Source organism: Megalobrama amblycephala, linkage group LG7 (genome assembly GCF_018812025.1).
Source record: "Megalobrama amblycephala isolate DHTTF-2021 linkage group LG7, ASM1881202v1, whole genome shotgun sequence".
Classification (NCBI taxonomy): Eukaryota; Metazoa; Chordata; class Actinopteri; order Cypriniformes; family Xenocyprididae; genus Megalobrama; species Megalobrama amblycephala.
In genome coordinates this window covers 18,636,173-18,661,177 of record NC_063050.1, presented here as the reverse complement: position 1 = coordinate 18,661,177, position 25,005 = coordinate 18,636,173, and the positions used below count along the sequence as shown (strand labels likewise).

The 25,005-nt window shown below is 35.5% G+C and overlaps 1 protein-coding gene across 2 annotated transcripts; it reads left to right on the top strand.

The window, feature by feature from the left end:
• Positions 1-72: 72 nt before the first annotated feature.
• Positions 73-24,998, top strand: pdcd11 (programmed cell death 11). 2 transcript variants are annotated; one of them, XM_048196330.1, is made up of 36 exons: positions 73-193; positions 459-570; positions 709-843; positions 1,710-1,877; positions 1,971-2,132; positions 2,859-2,967; positions 3,591-3,766; positions 4,757-4,864; positions 5,295-5,504; positions 6,485-6,609; positions 6,705-6,765; positions 6,856-7,002; positions 8,575-8,826; positions 9,131-9,256; positions 9,351-9,548; positions 10,187-10,357; positions 10,685-10,898; positions 10,995-11,147; positions 12,253-12,365; positions 12,448-12,935; positions 14,907-14,969; positions 15,091-15,157; positions 15,238-15,327; positions 15,903-16,008; positions 16,196-16,373; positions 16,480-16,539; positions 18,351-18,473; positions 18,559-18,681; positions 18,929-19,097; positions 19,175-19,375; positions 19,475-19,618; positions 21,369-21,619; positions 21,826-21,994; positions 22,852-23,005; positions 23,165-23,330; positions 24,500-24,998. In XM_048196330.1, exons 2-36 carry the CDS (start codon positions 472-474, stop codon positions 24,669-24,671), a joined length of 5,451 nt encoding a protein of 1,816 aa, XP_048052287.1. In that variant the 5' UTR covers positions 73-193; positions 459-471; the 3' UTR covers positions 24,672-24,998. The 2 variants fall into 2 exon arrangements, with proteins under 2 accessions (XP_048052287.1, XP_048052288.1); XM_048196331.1 differs by having other exon boundaries at positions 121-193; positions 444-570.
• The last annotated feature ends 7 nt before the right edge of the window (positions 24,999-25,005 follow it).

Here is a 25,005-nt window from a genome sequence, read left to right as displayed (position 1 = left end):
AAACGATAGGCTTACAGAGACGCCAATCTAATAATCCCATCCTCCTATTGGTTGATTCTTTCTCTTTTCACTGCAACAGTAAGTCCCGCCTCCCAGTGTTCGCGTCCGGGTCGTAATGATGGCATGCTTGTGAGAAACATGTGTGATTTACTTGCATGAAAGCGTTTTACATTGATTCACAGAGTTTTCCAACGTAAGTATAATCAGTTTGTTGTTATTGCTGGGGGTTTAATTTAATGACCTATGTTGCGTATTTAAATGCAAGGAATATTTTGATTAAACGTTGTGTCATAGTGTATGTGCATGTTGTGTTTTTCATGTGCAGTTTTGTAAAGACGCAGGCATGTGTAAGGTTAATTGTTCTTGGTCAGTTAAATGAGTTGCCTTTAAAATGGTAATTATTTTCTAATAAGACTCGAAATATGTTTTATGGAACTCACTAGAGCCCTTCTATTTAGGTAAAGGTACAGAATGGCATCTATGGAGGAAGATTTCCCCCGTGGCGGAGCAGAGAAGAAGACCACTGAGCCCAAACGTGTTAAAACACATGATGTGGGCAATCTTTTTGAAGTAAGATGATGATGATGATGATGATGATGATGATGATGATGATGGTGGTGGTGGTGGAGACTGCAGTGATTCAGATCAATGAGCATACAGTTGATTGCACAGCTTGTCATGAGTGTAATGTACATGAATATTTTTCAGAACCGTGAAACAGCGGTGAAGAAGAAGAAGAAGAACGTGGAACAGGATGAAGAGGAAAAAATTAAAAAACAAAAAGTGGTTGATGAGAAGTTAAAGCTCAATACTGCCACTACTGTGGAAATTCTTCATCTTTGGGTAATTTTGTAGAGAAAAAATTCATTTATATTTATGTAATTTTTTCAAATTATATACACATATATATATATATATATATATATATATATATATATATATATATATATATATATATATATTACAGTAGTCAACATTTGATGTGGATCAAAAAAGTTAATCAAAGTTGTCCTAAGAAGAAGGTTTTAGGACAACTTTGATGAAAGGTTTTGATCCACTTCAAATGTTGACTACTATATATATATATATATATATACACACACACACACATATATGTGTGTATATTTATGTATGTATATACACATACATATATACATACAGAGCTGGGTAGGTTACTTATGAATTGTAATCAGTTACTAATTACAAATTACACAACAACATTTGTAATCAGTAATATAATAATTTTTGGTAACGTAATCAGACTACTTTTGGATTACATTTAGATTACTTTTGTGCTAACCCTTATTTGATGTCACATATATTGTAGGATAATCTTTTACTATTTTGACTGATACAAAGAAAAAAGTCCTTAGCAATGCATATCTACTCTCAAAAATACGTTTTTGATATATTTACAGTAGGAAATTTACAAAATATCTTCATGGAACATGAGTTTTAATTAATATCCTAATGATTTTTGGTATAAAAGAAAAATCAATAATTTTGACCCACACAATGTATTTTTGGCTATTGCTACAAACATATCAGTGTGACTTATGACTGGTTTTGTGGTCCAGGGTGTCATACATATATATATCACACACACACACAAACACACACACAATTTTATCATTTTAATGTTTTTTGTTTGTCATGCCATTGCATTTGTGCCTGATCATCCAGGTTTCTTCCCCATTTTCTCTGTCTAGAATCTGAATATTGGCACTCTGATACTGGGTTGCGTGAAGGAAGTGTCAGAGTTTGAGGTGGTAGTCGGTCTCCCAAGCGGTCTCATTGGTTACCTGCCAATCTACAACATCTGTGACTCCTACACCAACATTCTTAATAACAGACTGGACTCTGAAGACAGTTTAGAGGTAACGCAACTGCACAAGGACAGAAACTGTAAAAATGTTGCTATATATGTAACAGTATAATGCATTTTGTTTGTGTTTGTCTACTCTTCATAGGCAGTTGTCCCTCTCTCAGAACTACTTACTCCTGGAATGCTGGTCAGATGTGTTGTGTCGTCTTTAGACTCTGCTAAGGAGGGTCATGTTAGTCTTAAAGTGTCAATCAACCCAAAAGAGGTTAACAAGGTGTTGAGTTCAGGCACTTTGAAACCTGGAATGGTGAGTTTTGCAATCTTTCATTAACATTATAAGTCGTGGTCGACGATATTGATTTTTTTTTTTTTTTTTTTTTTAAATGGCTGATGTCGATATCTTAGAGGGCAGGGTGGGCAATATAAAGCTGATATAACTATTTATAATTTGTATTTATTGTACTTAATATTTAATACATAAAAAATAAATAATTTAAAAAAATGAAATAAAAAATAAATCTGTAAAATAAACAGACTTCTTGCTTCTTGAAATCCTATTATCCCAGTATGGTCCACAAATAAAGAAATTGTTTAAAAAATATATGAATAAAAAGGAAGTAAACACTGTAACAGCATCATTACTCCAGTCTTCAGTGTCACATGATCCTTCAGAAATCATTCTAATATGATGATTTGCTGCTCAACAAACATTTCTTATTATCAGTGTTAAAAACAGTTGTGCTGCTTAATGTTTTTGTGGAAACTGAGACATTTTTAAACTTTTTATTCTTTAATAAATAGAAAATTTAAAGAACTTTATTATTATATTTGAATTTATTTGAAATAGAACATTTTTGTAACATTATAAATGTATTCACTGTCACTTTTGAATGTACCCTTGCTAAATAAGTTTTAATTTATTAAAAACAAGACATCTTGCTGACCCTAAACTTTTAAACAAATGGTAGTATATATAATCTTTTATGAGTAATTGTCACTCATGAATTAAGAGCAAACCCTCTTAATGTTTCAGACTCTGAGTGGTTGTGTGGAGAGTGTGGAAGATCACGGCTACCTGGTTGACATTGGAGTCAGTGGCACTAAAGCTTTCCTGCCCAAAAAGAGCACAGCTTCAAAACAAGGTAGAGAATCATGTGCGAATACAGCAACATTACATCTGATTCATGTACATAAACTGTTTATTATAGTTCAATGGCAAGATGAATCACCCACATCATAATGGTTTAGAGGATTACCGGTAATTCACTTAAAAAATAGATAATAATTAATAATTGCCATAATTTACTCATCTTAATGTCATTCCAAACCTGTATGACATGAACTAGTTCTAGAATATTAAAAATAAAACACGAAAATATTATTTACATTTTACCTTTTTATATTATATTATTTTTTCATTCCTTATAAAATTCTTTTTATATTATTTTTTATATATATATATATATATATATATATATATATATATATATATATATATATATATATATATATATATATATGTTACATCATGAGACGTATTGTTTAGTATTTATTATTATTATTTGTGCTTGTTCTTCTTTTTGCCCCTGTGGTGTGTTTTTTTTTTTTTTTTTTTTTTTTTTTTCCCTCTCTATTTCTTGTAAATAATAGTTATACAAGTTTGGAATGACAACAACAATCTTTTTTGGGAGAACTGTCCTTTTAAGGCTATGTCTGGGTCAGGATAAAAGCAGCATTATGATTGTAAGTTTCCTGTTTATCTCAGATCTGAATGTGGGTCAGTACATGTCGATCCTGATAGAGGAAGTCAAGAACGATGGTCGTGTGGTCCGTCTGACCCAGAATCCCCAGGCTCTCGCAAAGGCCTTTATAACGATTCAGCATGGATGGACTCTAGACACTCTCCTGCCTGGACTCCTAATCCGCGCACGCATAAAGAAGGTAAGCAGGGACCCTGCGGATCCTTAAAATACCTTACAAAGTGTTAAATTCAGGCCATAAATTTTTCATATCTTAAATGGTATAAGAAAAGTCCTAATTATAATTTCAAGAGGTCAGAAGGCCTTAATTTTGATTTTAAGAACCCTGCAGATACCCTGGTAAGTCAGCTGGATGTAACGCTTTAAGCATGAAGTGTAATACAAGTACAACAGAAGTAAAAACTCCATTCATTTTCTCCATAGGAAAAGTGATTATTAATGAACTTATAAACTTTAAAAGACAGACCTACTGTGAGCTACGAGGTTGTTAATTGATGGAATTTGCTTCTTTTGAAGCCGTCAGTCTGCATTGTTTCAATTTATTTTTAAAATAATCATGTTTAACGGTGGAATTCCTGGTGAAAAACTACATTACCCATGATGCTGTGCAGAAAATCCACCAATCAGTCAAAACCAGCAGAACACAGCAAAAACTTTTTAGATATGCTCTCAAAATACATAAATATTTGAAACTATGATTTATGCATATTTTGCAAAAAACTTAAAATATATTGTTTTATATATATATATTTTTAAATTAGTAGTTTTATTTTTCTCCATCATTTTCAATTCGATTATGCTGTTCGCAATGTTTCATGGGATTGTTGTGTCTTTACCTTTGTGTTTTTGTCTGATTTTCAACTTTTTTGCTTCAAATCATAGTTTGTAATGTTGTTATTAGCCTCATAGCTTATTGACTTGGTTCATGGCTTATAACGCTTTAACAAAGAGTTTTTTTTAAATCCTTATGGGAGAAATGAACGCTGCTGAAAACGTGGGAGGGCACTGTAGCACTTTATGGTCAATGCTAAAATGCTTCCTCAAGTTCCAGTTTAATATACGACTGAAAGAAAGCTGTTTATATGTTAAATTCCCTTTTTTTACAAGTGTTTTAGGTCATTGTCTTTATCTTTGAGACACTGATATAGCTGCCGATGTCTTGTCATGCCAGGTTACTCCTCACGGGCTTATCGTGACGTTTCTTTCATCTTTCACCGGAGTGGTTGATTTTCTGCACCTTGATGAGGACAAGGCATCTACCTACAGCCAAGGGCAAGAGGTATAAGTCCAAAGACCGTAGTGACAGTGCTTTAAAATTGTGGTAAAGTGTTTTTGTTTGATGGCTATGTGTTTTTACCTGAAACATTTTGTTCTCAGTGGGGTTATTTTTGTTAACTAAAACTATTACGTTGTCAAATAAAATGCTAAAATTAAATATTAATATTGTATAATAATCAACACTTACGATTAGTTAATCTCAACAGCTGTAATAGTATAAATGTAGTAAACATTTTCCAGATATGCATTCATGACCCCTTTAAAATAAACAAAGTAATAAAAATGACAAAAGCACAAAACAAAATTAATAAAAATGTAACTAAAATTAAAATAAAAAAGCTAATTCAAAATATGAATAACTTTAATAGTATAAATAAATAATACTAATTGTCAGTAATTAAGTTGTTTCTGCATCTTCCCACTCTTTTCAGGTTCTGGCACGGGTTCTGCACGTGGAGCCGTCCACGCGGCATGTGAGCCTGTCCCTGCACAGCCATCTTCTGCCACCAGGGGGCGGTGTGCTGGATAAGTACTTCAGCCAGCGGGTGGGTGAGGTGGTGCAGGGCTGTAAGATGACAGTTTTGCACTATCACTCAGGAGCCTTGATGAAGTTGCCTGACGGTACCACAGCTTTTGTGCATGTGAGTATGAAGCAGATGTTGTCAATGATGCACTACACACTAGTGATGGGAGAAACAAAGCTTTTTGAAACTCTGAATCAATTGAACCAGTTGCTTCGCAAAATGAATCATTGTTTTTGCAGTGTTTGAAACACTACAGGCTGTAATTGCAATGAAAAACTTGTTTACATGTAAACTACATGTATAATGCAGTGTTATTTTGAAATCATTGAGTTTTTGACATTTTTATCTTTATAGATTATATTGTTTAATTTAGTTTTAGTTATTGCAGTCTTATCAACTAGCTGAAATGAAATGTTTAATTTTTTTCAGTTTGATTATTTTGAAGGTTAAAGGTTTTTTTTTTTTTTTTTATGGTTTTAGTTTGTAATTTCAAATAAGTTTAATAACCCTGGTATTATGACTCCTTTTACAAGCCAATTGCTAATATTTTAATGAACATCTAGTCTATTAAATGTAATCTATAAATAATTAAATATTATTAAATATGAAGGCTCTGCAAAATGTGTTTTTATCCTTTTATAGTGCTTGATTTGAGTTATTAGGCAGGGATTTGGCAGTGTACGTAAATTAGAAGCAATTAACTATCATTCTTGTTTTTGTATTATAGCCGCATAACTAATAAAATTCATTAAATTCATTCAAATTGGACCTGCATTATAAAACTGACCCGAGACCAGTTAAGGGAATAGTTCATCCAAAAATGAAAATTATCCCATGATTTACTCACCCTCAAGCCATCCTAGGTGTATCTTCTTTCAGACAAACACAGAGTTATATTAAATAATATCCTGGCTCTTCCCTGCTTTATAATGGCATTGAATAGTGAGTTTTTGATGCTCCAAAAAGCGCATCCATCCATCATAAAAGTAATCCATATGACACCAGTGGGTTAATAAATAATCCATAATAATAATCCATATTTAAAACTGGAGCCAATCTGTAAGTCTAATGAAGTTTTATTTGCTTTTTGCATGTAGAAAAACCTCATGAAGGAGCCAAATGAAGAGTTCAACCCAAACCGCTTGCTGTCCCAATCTGAACACACTCTGAGAATCATAGATTACAGTCCCATGGAGCAAATTCACCTGGCCACACTGCGAAGGTTGGTTGATATGAAGTCACTATGTGAATTCACTAGGGTGTTCTGAGTGGCTTGTTTGTTCTATGATTTGTTGTTTGTTTTCTTTTGTTTTATAGGAGCACTATTGAAACGACCTTCTTCAGATATCAAGACGTCAAAGTGGGACAAATTGTTGAGGTGGGCAAGACAAAATAGAAATGCATCTACAGCAAATGTCACATAAAACAATCAATGTAATGCTGGTCACATGCTGCTTCTGGTTTTCAGGGTAAAGTTACAGGTTTGCATCAACATGGCGTTAATGTGAGAATCACAGACCACATCAGAGGAATGATACCCAGAACTCACCTTGCCGATGTCGTCCTACAGAACCCAGAGAAGAGGTTTTTTGAGGGTTTGAAAGTCAAGTGCAGGGTGAGGCTGTTTAACCAGCGATGATAAAGTCATAATAAATTTTGATTTTTTTTTTTTTTTGAAAAATAAAAAATGTCATGCAGCATCTGAAATAGAAAGCTTTTGTAACATTATATACTACCGTTCAAAAGTTTGGGGTCAGTAAGTTTTATTTATTTATTAAAGGTGCCATCGAACATTTTTTTACAAGATATAATATAAGTCTAAGGTGTCCCCTGAATGTGTCTGTGAAGTTTCAGCTCAAAATACCCCATAGATTTTTTTTTTAATAAATTTTTTTAACTGCCTATTTTGGGGCATAATTAGAAATGCGGCAATTCATGCTGCGGCCCCTTTAAATCTCCCGCTCCCCCGCCCCCGGAGCTCGCGCTTGCCTTGAACAGCATAAACAATGTTCACACAGCTAATATAACCCTCAAAATGGTTCTTTACAAAGTGTTCGTCATGCATACTGCATGCATGTGTCGGATTATGTGAGTATTGTATTTATTTGGATGTTTACATTTGATTCTGAATGAGTTTGAGGCTTTGATCCGTGGCTAACGGCTAATGCTACACTGTTGGAGAGATTTATAAAGAATGAAGTTGTTTATGAATTATACAGACTGCAAGTGTTTAAAAATGAAAATAGCGACGGCTCTCTTGTCTCCGTGAATACAGTAAGAAACGATGGTAACTTTAACCACATTTAACAGTACATTAGCAACGGCTAACAAAACATTTAGAAAGACAGTTTACAAATATCACTAAAAATATCATGTAATCATGGATCATGTCAGCTATTATTGCCCCATCTGCCATTTTTCGCTATTGTTCTTGCTTGCTTACCTAGTCTAATGATTCAGCTGTGCACAGATCCAGACGTTAATACTGGCTGCCCTTGTCTAATGCCTTGAACATGAGCTGGCATATGCAAATATTGGGGGCGTACATATTAATGATCCCGACGGTTACGTAACAGTCGGTGTTATGTTGAGATTTGTCTGTTCTTCTGAGGTCTTTTAAACAAATGAGATTTATATAAGAAGGAGGAAACAATGGAGTTTGAGACTCACTGTATGTCATTTCCATGTACTGAACTCTTGTTATTTAACTATGCCAAGATAAATTCAATTTTTAATTCTAAGGCACCTTTAATTTATTTATATTTTATATTGATTTCTTTATTTTTAAAGAAATCAGTACTTTTATTCAGCAAGGACACATTAAATGGATCAAGTAAAGACATTTATAATGTTGCAAAAGCTTACTATTTCAGATGAATGCTGTTCTTTTGAACTTTCTATTCATCAAACAATCATGAAAAAAAGCACACAGCTGTTAAGAAATGTTTCTTGATCATCAAATCAGCATTAAACTGATTTCTGAAGGATCATGTGACACCTTAGTAATGATATGCACTACTGTGCAAAAGTCTTAGGCATGTTAGTATTTTCACACACACACACCCACAAAATGGTTTTAAGCCAGTTATTTATATCTTTTGCTGTAGTGTGTCAATGCGATCTTGGTTGTCTCTAAAACTGTCTTTGTAGCCTTTCTTCTAATTATTTTAACTTTGATTCTTTTTAGGTATTATCAGTGGATGCTCAGAACAAGAGGTTGATCCTGACCAAGAAAAAGGCCCTTGTTGAGTCCACACTCCCTCTCTTCCAGTCCTACTCTGATGCCAGGGTGGGCCGCATATCTCACGGCTTCATCGTATGTGTGAAGAAGTTTGGCTGCATCGTTCATTTCTATGAAGACGTGAAGGGTTTGGTTCCTGTAAAGGAGCTGTCCACTGAGCGTGTGGACAATCCAGAAGGTCTCTTCTTCATTGGCCAGGTCAGAGCAATATTTAAAAATGGTCAAGGGCATCTAGTTAAAAAGTTTTTAAACTTTGGGATCAGTAAGTTTCAGTAGTAATGATGCTGAAGATTCAGCTTTGGAATGTGACAGGAATACATTACATTTTAACTTGTAATATTTTTGATCAAATTGGTGAAGGTTTAAAAAAAAATTTTTAAAATAAAATGCTGTGTTTTTGTCAAATGTATTCCAGTCACACACTTCTATGTCTCTTGAAGTGTTTTCATCTTCAGTTCGCACTAATTAACACTTGGGGAATTCTTTTAATTACATTCTACAGGTTGTCCAGGCCAAAGTCTTGAGTTGTGACCCGGAAAATAAGAAGCTGTGTTTATCCTTCAAGGCCGTTTCTGAGGGAGATATAAAGGAGTCGCAAACTGAGAAATTTGACTTTGTGGTTGGAAAGGTAATTTGACTGAAACTTTTTTTATACATATTATCTTTGTGAACCACAGAAAATGAATTAGTACATATTTCTCTTTACGTCATTTCCTATTTAGACAGTCAATGCAAGAGTATGCTGCAAAGTAGTGGATGGTTTGGAGGTCTCCATTGTTCCCGAGGAGGTGCCAGCTTTCATACCCACAGTGCATCTCTCTGACCATGTGAGCAACTGCTTTCCCCTGTGGATGGCGCTGGAGGAGGGCGACGCCGTCTCTAATATAATGTGTCTCACCAAAAACAAGAAAAAGGGCATTGTATCCTCACTCAATCATTCTTATCGTTGTCTGTAAAAATAAGTTGTTTAGCAACTAAAAAATCTGTATTAGAGCTAGGGCTGCAACGATTAATCTCGATTAATGCATATATTTCTAAACTTTTATACTTTTTTCACCTACAATAAAGTGGGGAAGTATGCGATTTCAGATGCTGTATTTATGAGTGAGTCATTGAATCACTCATTTAAGAGATTTGTTCAAAAAGACTGATTTATCCAGTGAAGAAACAAGTGAAGCTTTTATGAGTGAGTCATTGAATCATTCATTCCATTCGATTTTAAAAAGAATAATTAATTCAAATTAGTTATATATATATATATATATATATATATATATATATATATATATATATATATATATATATATATATTATTTATTTATTTATTTATTTATTTATTTATTTATTTATTTATTTATTTTTTTAAATATATTGCAGCAATAAACATTTTGTCACAACCTCTAGTAAATGATGTTATTTTGTTTAGTTGTTTTTTCGGAATCGTGGGAGAATCATGATCTCTGTTTGAAACAAAAATAATAATTTTCTCACTTTATCCAGAATCATGCAGCTCTAATTCCGCTTATCGTTCAGTTCTACTTAACCTAGTCCTGTTCAGACTCTCACCAAAAAACCCCTACTGAAGGCCTATCTGGAGGACAACAAGGTCCCGCAGCAATTCTCTGACCTCCAGGTGGGGATGCAGATGCTTGGCTGGGTGAAGAACATCATGCCTTATGGAGTCTTCGTCGGTTTCCCGCACGGACTCTTCGGCCTCGCTCCTAAAGATGTATGTTAGCATTTTGGTTGTTTGGATGGTATTTTGTGTGAAATGACAGTTTTGGTGTTGATGTGTGCCACAACTAATGTCATTAACATTTAAGTATACATAGACATTAAACAAAAATGACAACAAAATCACTATAACTCTGCTGTTGTTGATAAGACTAGAAGTATAGAGGTAATTGTCCCTCATAACCAGTAGCCTATAAGCGAAACATAAATATGCAAAAAAAATAATAATAAATGACTAGTATTTCTGATGTCGACTAGAAGTAGCAGTACTCAACACTTGTTTACTTATTAGATTTGACGTTGTGTTTCAATCTCATTGTAGGCCATGGCCGACCAGTTCATCACAAACACATCAGGCATCTTTGAGATCGGCCAGACAGTTGTTGCCAAAGTGACCAATCTGGATGAAGAAAAGCAAAGGTTTTTGGTCAGCCTGAAGGTGTCAGAATTGAGTCTCTTCGAGGAAGGAGGACATGCCAGATTGCTTCAGGGTCTGAAGGAAAGGAAGGACATCTTTGAGATGGTTACTTGCAGAGGTATGGGTGTGGGATCTGATGAACAACAAATGATATGTTGTCTGACTATATTTTAGTGTCTTTAATGAAGTTATCCAACTCTCTGTCTGTCTCCAGGGGAGTCTGATGTCCTACAACAGCTCTCTGCTGTATCACTAGGAGATAAAATAAAGATGATAGTGGGTGATACCAGAGAGGATGGCTCGGTCACACTGAGCTCGGATCGGCTCAGTGAAGTCACTGTATTGGCCTCAAAGTTCCACACAGAAGGTGAGGACTGCCTTTTTTATTTATTTATTTTTTATTTCTATTTATTATAAAAAAAATTCCAAATGTTACTAGTTTGTAATTGCACTGATTTCAACCTTTACTGTAAGTACACAACTCGGTAACAATTCTCGGTCCATTTTAAGTTGACATGACTTGATTCAGTAAGTTAAGAACCATTTTATTCTTGTTTTCGCATCTACAGTGTTTGTGTTATATTAGTATGTGGGGGGGGGGAGGGGAAGGACATAACAGCTAACACGGAGGTGCCGATGCGAACACTTACACTTAAAATACTCTGTCATTTTTGGTCATACAGATAAGAGTAATACCTTATATCTTTTGAATCTGCGAAGAGTCTACTTTATTTGGGTGCACTTACAATAACAACAAAACATGCTTTTGCAAAATAATGAAAGCAAACAGGGTGCGCTTTCTGCCGTCTCTATCCGTGAACTTCAGCGTGCAAAAAAAAAAAACAAGAACCAAAACTAGATGTATACTTGCCTCACAGACATGAGAAATATATCTATATAAAGCAAAATGTCTACTTTTAAATGAATCAATTGGAAAACGGATATTCTCAGGTTATGTAATCTGTATGAAACATGCATATAGATGTTCACTAATTTTAGTTGTAGTAATTAATGCTTTTTACTTGTTTTTAATATTTTAAAAAAATATTTAAAATTTATTTCAGTTTTAGTTTTATTCATTTTGGTACATAAACAAAAATTATAAATGTTGCCCTATGCAACTAAGTGAAATAAGTTTTTAATCTAATATTTTAATTTTGTTATTTTTTCTTTTTCAATGACTAAACAATTTTTAATAGTTTTAGTTCACAAGAGCAACACTGTTTAGCAGTTGCGAACGAATAGAAATGTTCAAGAACTTCTATTAGAACTGAATCTTAAATTGTTTGGTCCCAAAAAGAACCATTTGCTGTTGAAGTGATGCTCATATTGGACTGTCTACATCAAGTGAAAAAAAACATATTAAATGCCTTTTAAAACTTCAAAAAGTGGTTGTATGTAAATGTTCAGATCTTTACATGGATGGATAACATGCTAGTTCTCATCTAACTAGATTTGTGTAAATGTTTCAGGTGTGAATGTGACTCCTGGCTGCAAATTCAGCGCAGTGATTCTCCATGTCGACCCTTTAAAGTCTGAGGTACATGTGTCGCTGCTTCCAGAGTTGATCACGAAGAAGAAGCTGGTAAGTTCAACTCACAGCCTTATAAATCCACTGCATCTTAAAGGGAGGTCTGTTAAAGTTAATCCTTTTCATTTTTCTTCAGTTGACAAAGGACTCCAAACTCACTGCAACAATCCAGTACACTGATAAAGACTTTGCTGTCATCTCATTGGGTGACACTGGTCACCTGACCATCATTCCCCTTCGGACTCACTTAAATAAAATCTTGGATTCCAAGAAATTTTCAGTTGGTTCCTGTCTGAATGTGATAGTGGAGGACCCGAGCAGCGAGGAATTAGGAGGACTTCCTCTTGTAGCACTCCAGCAACCTAATGCCAAACACGATAAGACCAAATCCAAGAGCAGTGGTCAATCCAGTAACTTCACTCTTGGGGAAGGGATGACAGTCACAGTAAAGAAGGTGAAGCCCACGAGCGTGCTGGTGACGCTGCCATCTGGGACCACAGGAAGTATCCATGTGTCTGAGATAGAGGAGTCTCCCGAGGTTGGCAGCTTCCCAACAGCATCCTTGAAGATCGGGACAGAGGTCGAAGCCAGCGTGATTGGAGGGCACACAGTTCGTGGCAACAAGTAAATACAGCTGTGTTAAAGTGTAACTTCACCGATTTTCAACCTGCTTTGTATTGTTACAATGTCGCTAGTATATGTAAATGAACAATGATTACCGAGAAATTCACCTTTAGTCAAATTCAAGTCTTTTGACCGCTCCAGGGCTTTTGTGAAAACTTGCAGATTATACTTCCGCATTTTTGTATCCCAACCCATGGACAGTCGGATCGACAGAGGGTTATTAATAGAACAGTTATTGTAAGGCAAGGCAAGTTTATTTATATAGCACATTTCATACACAATGGTAATTCAAAGTGCTTGAAAAGGAAACAAATACATAAGAATAAGAATAAGAATACATAATAAGAATAAGAATACATAAGAATAAAAATAGAATAAACAGGAAACAAATATATGAGCCCTAATCGCCTGAATCACTAATTTCAGGGTTCCCCTAACTGATGTGGAAGAGACAGTCAGGTTCACGGTGTCACTGAATCTGACCTTATCCAGTGCTTTACACTCCATGTAGGGGTATCTCTACACACATACACCATTTTCGTGTCCTACGCCAATTTTCGTGTCCCTGTATTGGAGTGTGTTCAGTGCGCTTCCTGCCGTTAGCGGCTCCCGGTGACTTCTTTTACTATCAAAACTATATGATCATAAATATCATAAAGCAAGTATAATTAATGTACCTCCCTGGCCACCTGCCAGTTCCACGGTACTCTTGGCTCACGTCTGAGTGAAGCTCTGCCGCTCTCCTTTCCCTATTTCTTCCACACAGACAGCTCTAACAAAATAAAACAAAGAGTAGGTTTGTTTTTGTAAGAGTAGGTTTAGCACTGAAAATTGTATTGGAACTGACCGTTTCTTTCAGCTTTTCTCCTCCATTTGGTCTAACGTAGTCATGCAGTTTGAAGTTGTTTACAAATGTGCAGGTTTTTCAGATTGTCCGTATTTACGATTTCTTGCAGCCTTTAGCCATGCATTGGATCTTTCACTGGAAACCAAAATTAACTCTCTCCCGCTAAACGTTTACTCGTACACCCGGGAACAATACAAGACTAAAAGTTTGCTAAGAATTATTTCCTACTAAAGCAAGGCGGTATTTGACCCTGGTCAGGCGTATCCATAGCAGACTGGTGGAAGTGGCCTTGGATAGCAACATGCCCAGTGCATTGTGGGTGTTGAAGTTTTTCTACCTGTTTGGCAAAAGTGAAGACGACAGCATTTTTCCTATTTTCTGTAGTCAGGTAGCACTGATTTCAAAAAAGTTTTCAGCTTTCTGTGGCATAGGCAGCCAATTTTAGTGAAAGCCCATTTTGACAGCGGTCAAAGTTTTTCATCAAATTTTTTTTTGTTTTGTTTTGGGTTTTTTTCATTTATTTAAATGCTATGTTTATTTTATAAATTAAATTTTTTAAATCTATTTTTGTTTAAATTATTTAAATGCTTTTGGGTTTTTTTTTGCCCATTTTGCCAGTGGTGAAGTACCCCTTTAAGTTTTTCATCAATTTTATATATATATATATATATATATATATATATATATATATATATATATATATATATATATATATATATATATTTAAATGCTTTTGTTGATTTTATTCTTGTTTACTTTTATTTATTTATTTATTCATTTTATTTAAGTTATTCAAATACTTTTATTTATTTTGTATTTAAAATTGTTTATTTTACTGTTTCTATTTGGATATATTCCAAAGACCCATACAATTAAATATTTCATATAATTTTGCTCCTAGTTCATATTTTGTTTTTGTGGCTCAGTGTGAGGAATATGCCACATGTTGCAACATTGAGTTTTGGAGGGAAGAACAAGAAATATAATTCCTATAATTTCATTTAAATCACATTTTAATGTTGCAGTTAAGACCTGAGTTTTATTGACATTTGGGTAGCATGAAAAGTTTAATTTAGCAAAGCATTGATTTTGGTTGATTATTCTCATAAATTCTCTTTCAACAGGTTCCTGCCAATCTCTCACCCCAACTTTGGTGTTTCCCTCACTGAACTCAGTCTTCTGCCCAGGTATATACGTCGCTATAGTTATGTGTGCAAGCAGCATATAGGAACATTTGCTGTCTGTGTGTGTGTTTTATATTTGTAGTTTTGCAATACTACAGACCTTCACTATTACTTTATTTTCCAGAAAACTGTCAGTTGACACAATGAAAATATACACACCTGGAGATGAAGTCTTATGCTTCCCATCAAAAGTAATTTTTAAAATCGAAATAACAGCAAATATAATGTCAAACTGCATGAACTGTTGAAGTAATTTTGCCTTTTTTTTCAGTACGACGAAAAAACAAAAACCTTAGAAGTTCATGTGAAGCACGATGTCATTGGAACCGTTGAGCTGTTAGCCATGATTAACAAACCTGGGGTGAGTCTCTGTGCCAATTTTTTTCCTTGCTTGTTAAATTCAGTATTTTAAAAGCAATGCGTTATAAGATTGTGTTCCTCATTATAAAAGGTTTCATTTGTGTTTGTCACTAAATAAAATAAATGTATGCTAATTTCTTGAGAAAGTTAATTTAATTTTATAGTATGGTATAAAATGTAACAAGTAAAAGTAATTTCAATGCATTATGTGCTGATTAAATGCATGTATTGTTAAAGAGGACCTATTTTGCTGCTTTTTTTACATTTTCAACTTTATTTAGTGTGTAATATTGCTGTTTGAACAGGAAAAAGGTCTGCAAAGTTACAAAACAGTCAAAAGTCAATCCAAAGGGAGATAATCTCTATATTAGGGTGGCACGATATTGGGGAAAAAATCGGACATTCCGATGTTTTGTTTTTCTGCGATATGAAAATAATTCAACAGATGACTTGAATAGCTCTATTTGGAAAGAATTAATCAAAAACAAAATCAAGACTGTAAAAGGGCATAATAGGTCCTCTTTGAATTCACGTGGTAACAGACAAGCTTTAACTTGTGAATTTGTTTTCCCACAGCAAGCTAAACACCCAAAGAATCTTTTTAAACCAGGACAGACTGTTTCTGCAAAGGTTGTCCGTACTGGTTCCATCAAATCTTCTCGGCTTTCCCTGTCGCTCACAGGTAATACTGCACTCTCAGTGCTGTCAGACAATGGAGATTTTTAATGCGACAGCAATTCCTAACTCTTCTCCTTGTTATTACAAATGCTGAGTCACATTGCATTGATGTTGAACTTCTGCACTCGTGACGCACGTTACAGTTGTCCCTCGAGTCTCTTTAGCATTTCCTGTGTGTGCTGTTGCTGTAGGGATATACAAGCTGGAGCCAGGGTTGGTCACTATGGCGACGGTTTGGAAAGTTGTGCCTTGTCAGGGACTGTTGCTCAAACTCCCATTTGGGAATTGGGGATTTGCTTCGGTATTGGATGTCTCTGATGTATACGCAGACAACCCACTAGAGCCCTACAAACAGGGCCAGCTAGTCCGGTGAGTCATGACCTAGCTGGAATTGTTTATGATGAATGTCTTGAGGATTTGTCCTGCAAGGAAGCTTTAAAATGTGAAGTTTGCTAATGTGTGTTTTTTTTTCCAGGTGCTATATTATTGAGGAGGCTAGAGTGAGGAACTTCAAAGTTTCATTACGTCCCTCCAGGTATATTATCAAGTGTCAAAATGCATCACACAAGCAATCACTTTTCATTTTAAAACAGGACCTTTTCATCAATTACATTTATTTTTCTATTTTTATTTGACATTTATGTTTTATTGATATTGATTCCTTACAAGAGGATGGTATAATACAATAAATAAGACCAATAAAACCATTACCTATTAATACATTACCTAAAGGAATATTACATTGACAGTAATGTTATAATGACTGACAATGATTTTTAGAAATGGTAGCTGCAACAATAACTTTTCTTGTTGTTTATGCTTCTATTCTTTTAACTATATTCAACAAAGGACCTCAGGATGATACACTTGACTCTTATTCCTAATCTGGTTATTTTTAATTACTTCTTAAACTCTTACCTTTTTCATTATTTTATTGTATATATTATTTTTATTTTATTTTTCCTTGCCATGTTGGAAACAAAGGATTAGTTCACTTCAAAATTAAAATTTCCTGGTAATTTACTCACCCCAATGTCATACAAGATGTTTGTCTTTCTTTCTTCAGTCAAAAAGAAATTAAGGTTTTTGAGGAAAACATTCCAGGATTTTTCTCCATATAGTGGACTTCAACTGCTACCAACAGGTTTTCAGTTTCAGTGCAGCTTCAAAGGGATCTACAAGAACCCAGATGAGGAATAAGGGTCTTGTCTAGCGAAACGATCGGTCAAAAAAAACAAAAAAACCTTTTTAACCACAAATGCTCATCTTGCACTGCTCTGCGATGCGCCACGCATTACGTAATCACGTTGGAAAGGTCACGTGTGACATGCCGGAAGTACCGTTCCAGTGTCTACAAAGCGAACTTGTAAAGACTAAGTCAAACGCCCTTTACGAAAAAAGGTAAAACAACGAAGTCGGACGATTTTAAAGTTGGAGGAGAATGAGTTTTTCGCCCTAACACGGTACTTCGCCTACCTTTCCAACGTGATTACGTAATGCATGGTGCCTTACAGAGAAGATGAGCATTTGTGGTTAAAAAGTAAAAAAAAATATATATATATATATTTTTTAGAAAATGACCGATCGTTTCTCTAGATAAGACTCTTATTCCTTGTCTGGGATCATGTAGAGCCCTTTGAAGCTGCATTTAAACTGCAATTTGCACCTTCAACCCTGTTGAAGTCCACTATATGGAGAAAAATCCTGAAATGTTTTCCTCAAAAACCTTAATTTTCGACTGAAGAAAGAAAAACATAAACATCTTGGATGACATGGGGTTGAGCAAATTATCAGGAAATTTTAATTTCGAAGCGAACAATCCTTTAAGCGTGTGGCCATTTAGAAATTAATGACCATGTTTCGTCCTGTTTTTTTCTAACAATAGTTACATTGAATGTTATAATAAGTAAATATTTTAGAAGAACACAGCTGTGATTTGTGCTCTTTCCATCCTGAGAAACCAGCACAAGCATGATGTGTATCCTGAAGTAATAAATGGGTGGTCTGTGTCGGTCTTTGACCCATATCATCTGTTGCTTTCTTCTCAGAATATTGAGAACATCCGGCGTAATTGTGCAAATGATGGCAGTCCTTTTTTTCTTTTGGCTTGTATTTTTTGGCCACCAATCTTACAAGTCATTTGAAACTATTTAATAATTAATCAAAACATTCTGTTCTCATGTGGACATCTGACAAACCATTTCCATTTGTAGTCTTCTTGAAAGCAGTCTTAAGCTGTCTTCAGATTTGCTTTGTGTTAGATTTCAGTATAAAAATGAGTTTGTTTTTAGGTTTGACTGATTCATTTTGACTCATTTTAATTCATTCATTCTCCCCTTTCTGCAGATTGCATAAGGACCAGCATAAGAATGTTACAGACCCAGAAATTCAGTCAATTTCAGATATAAAAGAGGGCCAGATTGTCAGAGGATATGTGACATCGACAAATGATAAAGGCGTATTTGTGAGGTAAAGCATGTTTTGATGCACATATTGTTAATGAAGTCATTCTGGTCTCTCAAGTTGAATTAAAATACTTTTTCTTGTATGAAAGGTTATCAAGGTTCATCACAGGAAGAGTTAAGTTGCAGCACACTACAAAATATTTCATGGATGACCCAAAAGTTCTTTCCAAACACATTACCCCAAATGCACTGGTGACAGCCAAGGTTCTCAGGTAATGTGTATTTCTAACTTCACATGGGCCTGGGTTCACAGACAGAGCTTAGATTAAGCCAGGATTAGGGCTTAGTTAAATTAGTACATTTAAGTAGCTTTTATAAATGTGCCTTAGGAAAAAAAAACATTACTGATGTGCATCTTGAGACAAAACAATGGCACTGACATAACTTAAGATAAAGTTGCTTTCAGTTAAATACAGCTAAAACATGCATTTTTTTCATATAAATGAATTTAAATTTCAGTGTGAACACAGAGGACAGCCACGTGAACTTGTCTCTGCTGTCAGAGGACACTGGGAAACCAGATCTACTTCCAGAATCCCTTGATCTAAAACTGCGTCTGACGGGAGAGAAGAAAGCGGAATATGACGAAAAAGTTGCGAAGAGGAAACGAGCTCTTTCTGAGAGCCAAGTAAGTGTGTGTGTGTGTTTGTGTTCGACAGTTAGTTTTGAAGAGGATGGATTTGACCTTGTGTTTTATCCCTGTAGCAACAAGAAAATGAGAAACCAAAGATAAAAAGGAAAAAAGTTGAAGGATGCCCAGTGAAGGAAGAATGCACAGGAGAAAAGAAAACCTTAAAAGAGAAGAAGAAAAAGAAAACAAAAACAGAGGACAGTGACAGTGGTGTAGATGTGTTTTTCAGAGAGAAGGAAGAAGCTACATCGAATAAAAAGTGCGACCAAGTAAAGGTGACACATCTTCTCTTTTCAGAGAAATATAATTATTTCAAAATATAGGTGTGCAACTTCCTCTCTGGTATGTAACACAACTGTTGCCTGAATGTTTAGGGTAAACATGAGAAAACGGAACCAAAACGGCTGCAGGTGACATTTGGTTTCCCATGGGAATCAACATTGTGCTCTTTAACACCTTTTGCCGCAGTAGACGACACCCACGAATCCAGTGAGGATGAGCAGGAAGTCAGCAGCAAGGTGAGCTCACACATGCATCAAAACTAAATTGCTCCCATGTATACTGTTGTACGGGGCCCCCAAATGGACATGATGGACAAAAATATGAGATTACATTTCAATGCAATTGCATTCCCTGAGAAACTTTGCATTCTCTGAAGCACTGGTATATAGTTTTTACTTCCACCTTTTATTGTTTTCATTACAAAATTAACTTGAGGGAATGTAAAAGATTTGTGAACGAGCAACATTTTTGTCGGTGGTTCAGGAACATTTTGCAACTGAACGCAGAATTTCTGAGGGAAACGCAAAAGTTTTGCAAATGAACACAAAGTTTCTCAGAGAGTGATGCAAAATTTACAAACTAAAGTTTCTCAGTGAAACACAAGTTGTGGGAATGAATGCAAAGTTTCTCGGGAATGCAAAAGTTTTGCTAACATGCAGTTTCTCAGGGGAACGCAAAATTTTACAAATATATGCAAGTGCTTTGGGAGGAAATCAGAAGTTTTGCAAACGGACAACTTTCTCAGGGGAACCCAGAAGTTTTGTCAACAGACGCAAAGTTTCTCGGGGCACGTGAAAGTTTTGTGAATTAATGCAGTTTCTCAGGGGGACGCAAAATTTTACGAACGAACGCAAAGTTTCTCTGGGAGATGAGGAAGTTTTGCGAATGAACAGAACGTTTCTCGGGGGAACGCAGAAGTTTTTCAAACAGACGCAAAGTTTCTTGGGGGAACGTGAAAGTTTTGTGAATTAACGCAATGTTTCTCAGTGGGATGCAAAATTTTACGTACAATCGCAAAGCTTTTTGAGGGAATTCAAAAGATTTGCGAACAAACGGAACGTTTCTAGGGGGAACACGGAAGTGTTTTGGGATAGACGCAAAGTTTCTTGTGGCAACGCAGAAGTTTTCAAGAATTAACGCAAACTTGCTCAGGGGGACGCAAAATTTTATGAACAAACGAAAAGTTTCTCCGGGGTTAAGCAATTGTTTTGCGAACTAACAAATTTTCTTTGGGAGATGCAAAAGTTTTGCGAACAAAATTTCTCGGGAAATTTTACGAATGAATGCAAAGGTTTTCAGAGGAAATCAAAAGTTTTGAGAACGAACAGAGCGTTTCTCGGGGGAACACAAAAGTTTGTGAATTAATGCAACATTTCTCAGGGGGACGCGAAATTTTACAATCGAATGCAAATTTTCTTGGGGGAGCGTGAAAGTTTTGTGAATTAATGCTAAGTTTCTCAGGGGAAGCAATTTTATGAACGAACGCAAAGCTTTTCAGGAAGACTCAAATGTTTTTTTGCGAACAAATGCAAAGTTTCTCAGGGGGATGCAAACTTTTTTTTTACTCCAATCACCATGTCCCTCAAGGGAATAGAGTGATATTTCTTGCACTTGTAATGAAAGGTGCACTTTTTCCTGCTCTTGAGCCATGGCTTGCATCAAAATTAAGTTGCTTCCATGTAGACTATTGAATATCACAAGAGTTTTTTCCACACTCACAATGAAAGGTGCACGCACAAAAAAATAATTGATAGATTTGCTTTGAAACAAATTTCACTCAGAAATCACTAGTAAATTTCACAAACAATTACTAAGAAACAGCAAGAAATACATTGAATTAAACATGAAATTTTGAGGTAGGGAAAACTGAAAAAGTATTTTCTTGTAAAACTTACTCCAGTAATCTTTTTATTTACAACTTTGAAAAATTATTTTTACAATGCATAGCTTACAAACACGCAATAAACGGCTCCTCATTCTCTCCAGCCTGTGAAAAAGTCCCGTAAGGAGCTCAAGCAGGAGCAGCAGAATGCGGAGCAGAAGCTCAGCAAGTTGGAGGTAGAACTCATGGACACGTCTGTACGACCAGACAGCTCGACGATGTTTGAGCGTCTGCTCTTGTCGTCTCCGGACAGCTCCCTCCTCTGGCTGCAGTACATGGCTTTCCATCTGCAGGCCACGGAGATCGAGCAAGCGCGTGTGGTCGCCGAGAGAGCCCTCAAAACCATCTCATTCAGGTGAAAGACTTTAGTGTGGTTGCCATTAAATAAGAACAACATTCGTACTGCTACTGGATACCTGTTTGAAAGCAGTCATTATTGTCTTAGATTCCACTTTGTCTGTAGTTGCAATGATTATTGGTGTGCACCCTTTTAGCATAAATGTTTTGAAAAACATCCAAATGAAATTTTACAACTATTAACCAGTCTGTTTGTGTGTTTAGAGAGGAACAGGAGAAGCTGAACGTGTGGGTGGCCATGCTGAATCTGGAGAACATGTACGGGACACAAGAGAGTTTGCAGAAAGTCTTTGAACGGGCCACCCAATACTGTGAACCTCTTCCTGTGTACCAGCAGTTAGCCGACATTTATGCCAAGTCGGACAAGATCAAAGTGAGCATTACGTCCGATGACGTGATCTGATTGGTTGTTAGTTGAGAATCTGGGTAGTGGTGGCCAGTATGACCAAAATTTGATGCCACATCATGAGTGCCACTTACACTGCCATTCAAAAGTTTGGGGTCAGTAAGATTTTTATTATTTACTTTATCAGAGAATAATGAGGAGAAAATTTCCACAAAAATATGAAGCAGCACAACTGTTTTCAACATTGATAACAATAAGGAATATTTCTTGAGCAGCAAATCGGCATATTAGAATGATTTCTGAAGGATCATGTGACACTGAAGACTGGAGTAATGATGCTGAAAATTCAGCTTTGATTACAGGAATAAATTACATTTTAAAATATATTCAAATAGAAAACAGTTATTTTAAATTGTAATAATATTTCACAATATTACTGTTTTTACTGTATTTTTTTTAATCAAATAAATGCAGCCTTGTTTCAAACATTTGTTCCAGCCCCGAACCTTTGAACGTTAGTGTAAATATGTTGGCTGTGGTATAAACGTTAACAAAAGGTCTCTTTTCACACTATTTATACATTAGTTCATTTAAAAAAAGCTCAAACAAATGATAAATGCATTCTACAAGCCATCAGAACAATACAAAGTACAAAGTATTTATTTGGAAATTAAAAATGTCTTTATATTGGCCATATCAGTTCTCAATATCAATGATGTAAAAATGAATAAAGAAAAAATTGTTGGATCTTTTTCTAATATTGATTGATACTAATATGGCCATCTATATATTGTGTATCCCAAGCTGTTTTGTTGATGAAAGCAGTCAAATTTGAAACTCTATCACAGTATTAATCGTTGTATTTTGTGTGTGTGTGTGCGTAGGAGGCAGAGAGTCTTTATAAAAACATGGTGAAACGCTTCAGACAGGAGAAAGCTGTATATCTGAGTTACGGCACCTTCCTGCTACGACAGCGTCAGAGCGATGCTGCAAATGCCCTCCTACAGAGGGCGCTGCAGAGCCTGTCCAATAAAGAACGTGAGTGCCAGCTATATGTCATACTTATTTCCCACATTTATACATGCATTAAAACTGGGTGTAGATTCATTCATGATCATGAATCTAAAAAAGTTATTTAAATGATATCCAGACCCTGCAGGCTGCCTGTCATGCATTGTTTCCTCATTGCCTTTCCAGATGTGGACCTGATCACCAAATTTGCCCGGTTGGAGTTTCAGTACGGGAATACTGAGAGAGCAAAATCCATGTTTGACAAGGTCCTGAGCACCTACCCCAAACGCACAGATCTGTGGTCCGTCTTCATAGACCTGATGGTGAAGCACGGTTCTCAGAAGGAAGTGAGGTAAGCACAGCTGTAGGGTGATACTGGTCAGGGTGAAAATAAGAAGCACTTTAAAAATCTTACTTCATTTTAGCCACTTCACCACCGAAATTACCCGGAACAATTTGTCCCAGGAAATGTTTTGCTGTCTGCATTTCCATCACGGTCTAAAGCACCGTGAAGATTAAGTCCGGTGACGTAGGACTGCGCCGACTTTCCAGTTCCCGCTAGATTTCGTCCTCTGCATATAAGCATAATAAAGCCTGAACCTCCTCGTCGTTCCATCAGTTGTGTTTTTTTAAATTCCATTGTTGATTCGAATAGCAAACAACTCTTACTGCATGCTCCGCAACTTTTAAAAATGGTTGGAATGAAATGCTGTGTGAACTCAATCACACAGTTTGAAAAACTACTACCTCATGAGCAGGGACTTTCTGAGGGGGAAATTTTTAGCCGGAACTTTATTTAGACCCTGGTTCCTGCGGTCAAAACACCACTAGTAGTACTACACCAAAGTCACTAGTTCCTGGGGAAAGTTCCTGCGGTGGAAACGTGGCTATAGTCCATATATGAATTTTCCATTAATTTTTAAACTCTTTTAATAAGATCTCTTATAAACCAAATCAACTTATTGCATTATTGGTTTTGATTTTGTTTTAAATATTGGTTTAAAACAATTACTTATTTGGAATTTAAAAATAATATTTAAAATATTTATTTGAAAGTTACAAATAAGCCCTCATATTGGCCATATCAGTCAATATCAATATTGTGTAAAAAAAATAAAAAATTATAATAATAATATAATAAGAATATTGATGGATAGGATACTAATATGGCCACCAATATATTGTGTTCCAAGTTGAGTGGATGAGAGCAGACTTATTTTAAACAAAGCCGTCAGTCAGTTATGCCAGTTGATATTGATATACAACAATGTTGTATTATTAATTTTTATTTTGTTTTAAATATTATTCTGTATTACTTTTTAATTTTTTTTTTTAATTTACATTTGAAACTATTGCATTATTATTATTTTTTTTATTTACTTATTGATTTTTTTTATTTTTTTTATTATACGTAGAGTGGAACTGAATCTTAAACTCTTATAAATTCTGATCTCAGTTCAGATTTTTTTGTGTGTTTGGCACAGAACGTAATTGAAAATATTTTCCTGTGTTTTCCTCCAGGGAGATTTTTGACCGTGTGATTCACCTAAGTGTGTCGGTAAAGAAGATCAAGTTCTTCTTCAAGCGTTACCTGGAGTACGAGAAGAGGAACGGCACACCTGAGACCATCCAGGCGGTCAAACAGAAAGCTATAGAGTACGTGGAGTCGAAAGGAGCTGAAGCCGCCAGCTAGAACCACCTATTTTTTTATTAGGATAAAGATTAAGAGAGTATTTGAGGACAAAGACTCTTTTCTTCCTCCCATTTTTTCATTCCGCTGCTTCATTTTCTCCTCTTGACACATTTCTGGAGGTGTGTGTGTGTGTGTGTGTGTGTGTGTGTGTGTGTGTGTGTGTGTGTGTGTGTGTGTGTGTGTGTGTGTGTGTGTGTGTGTGTGTGTCTTAAACTTGCATCTCCTGTCATATCATTGAATGACTATAAATAGCCACTTTTTCTTCTTTGATTAAATGATGATTATGGATTTAAAAAAAGTTTTGCAATAAAAATTCTGCTATCTAAAGCTCCAG

What these genes read in the sequence shown, in the direction of transcription:
- pdcd11 (XM_048196330.1), top strand. Translation starts at nt 472, where the DNA reads ATGGCATCTATGGAGGAAGATTTCCCCCGTGGCGGAGCAGAGAAGAAG. An exon ending in TCCGCGCACGCATAAAGAAG is followed by an intron (nt 3,767 to 4,756) that starts GTAAGCAGGGAC and finishes TTGTCATGCCAG; the next exon opens with GTTACTCCTCACGGGCTTAT. An exon ending in GGTTCTCAGAAGGAAGTGAG is followed by an intron (nt 23,331 to 24,499) that starts GTAAGCACAGCT and finishes GTTTTCCTCCAG; the next exon opens with GGAGATTTTTGACCGTGTGA.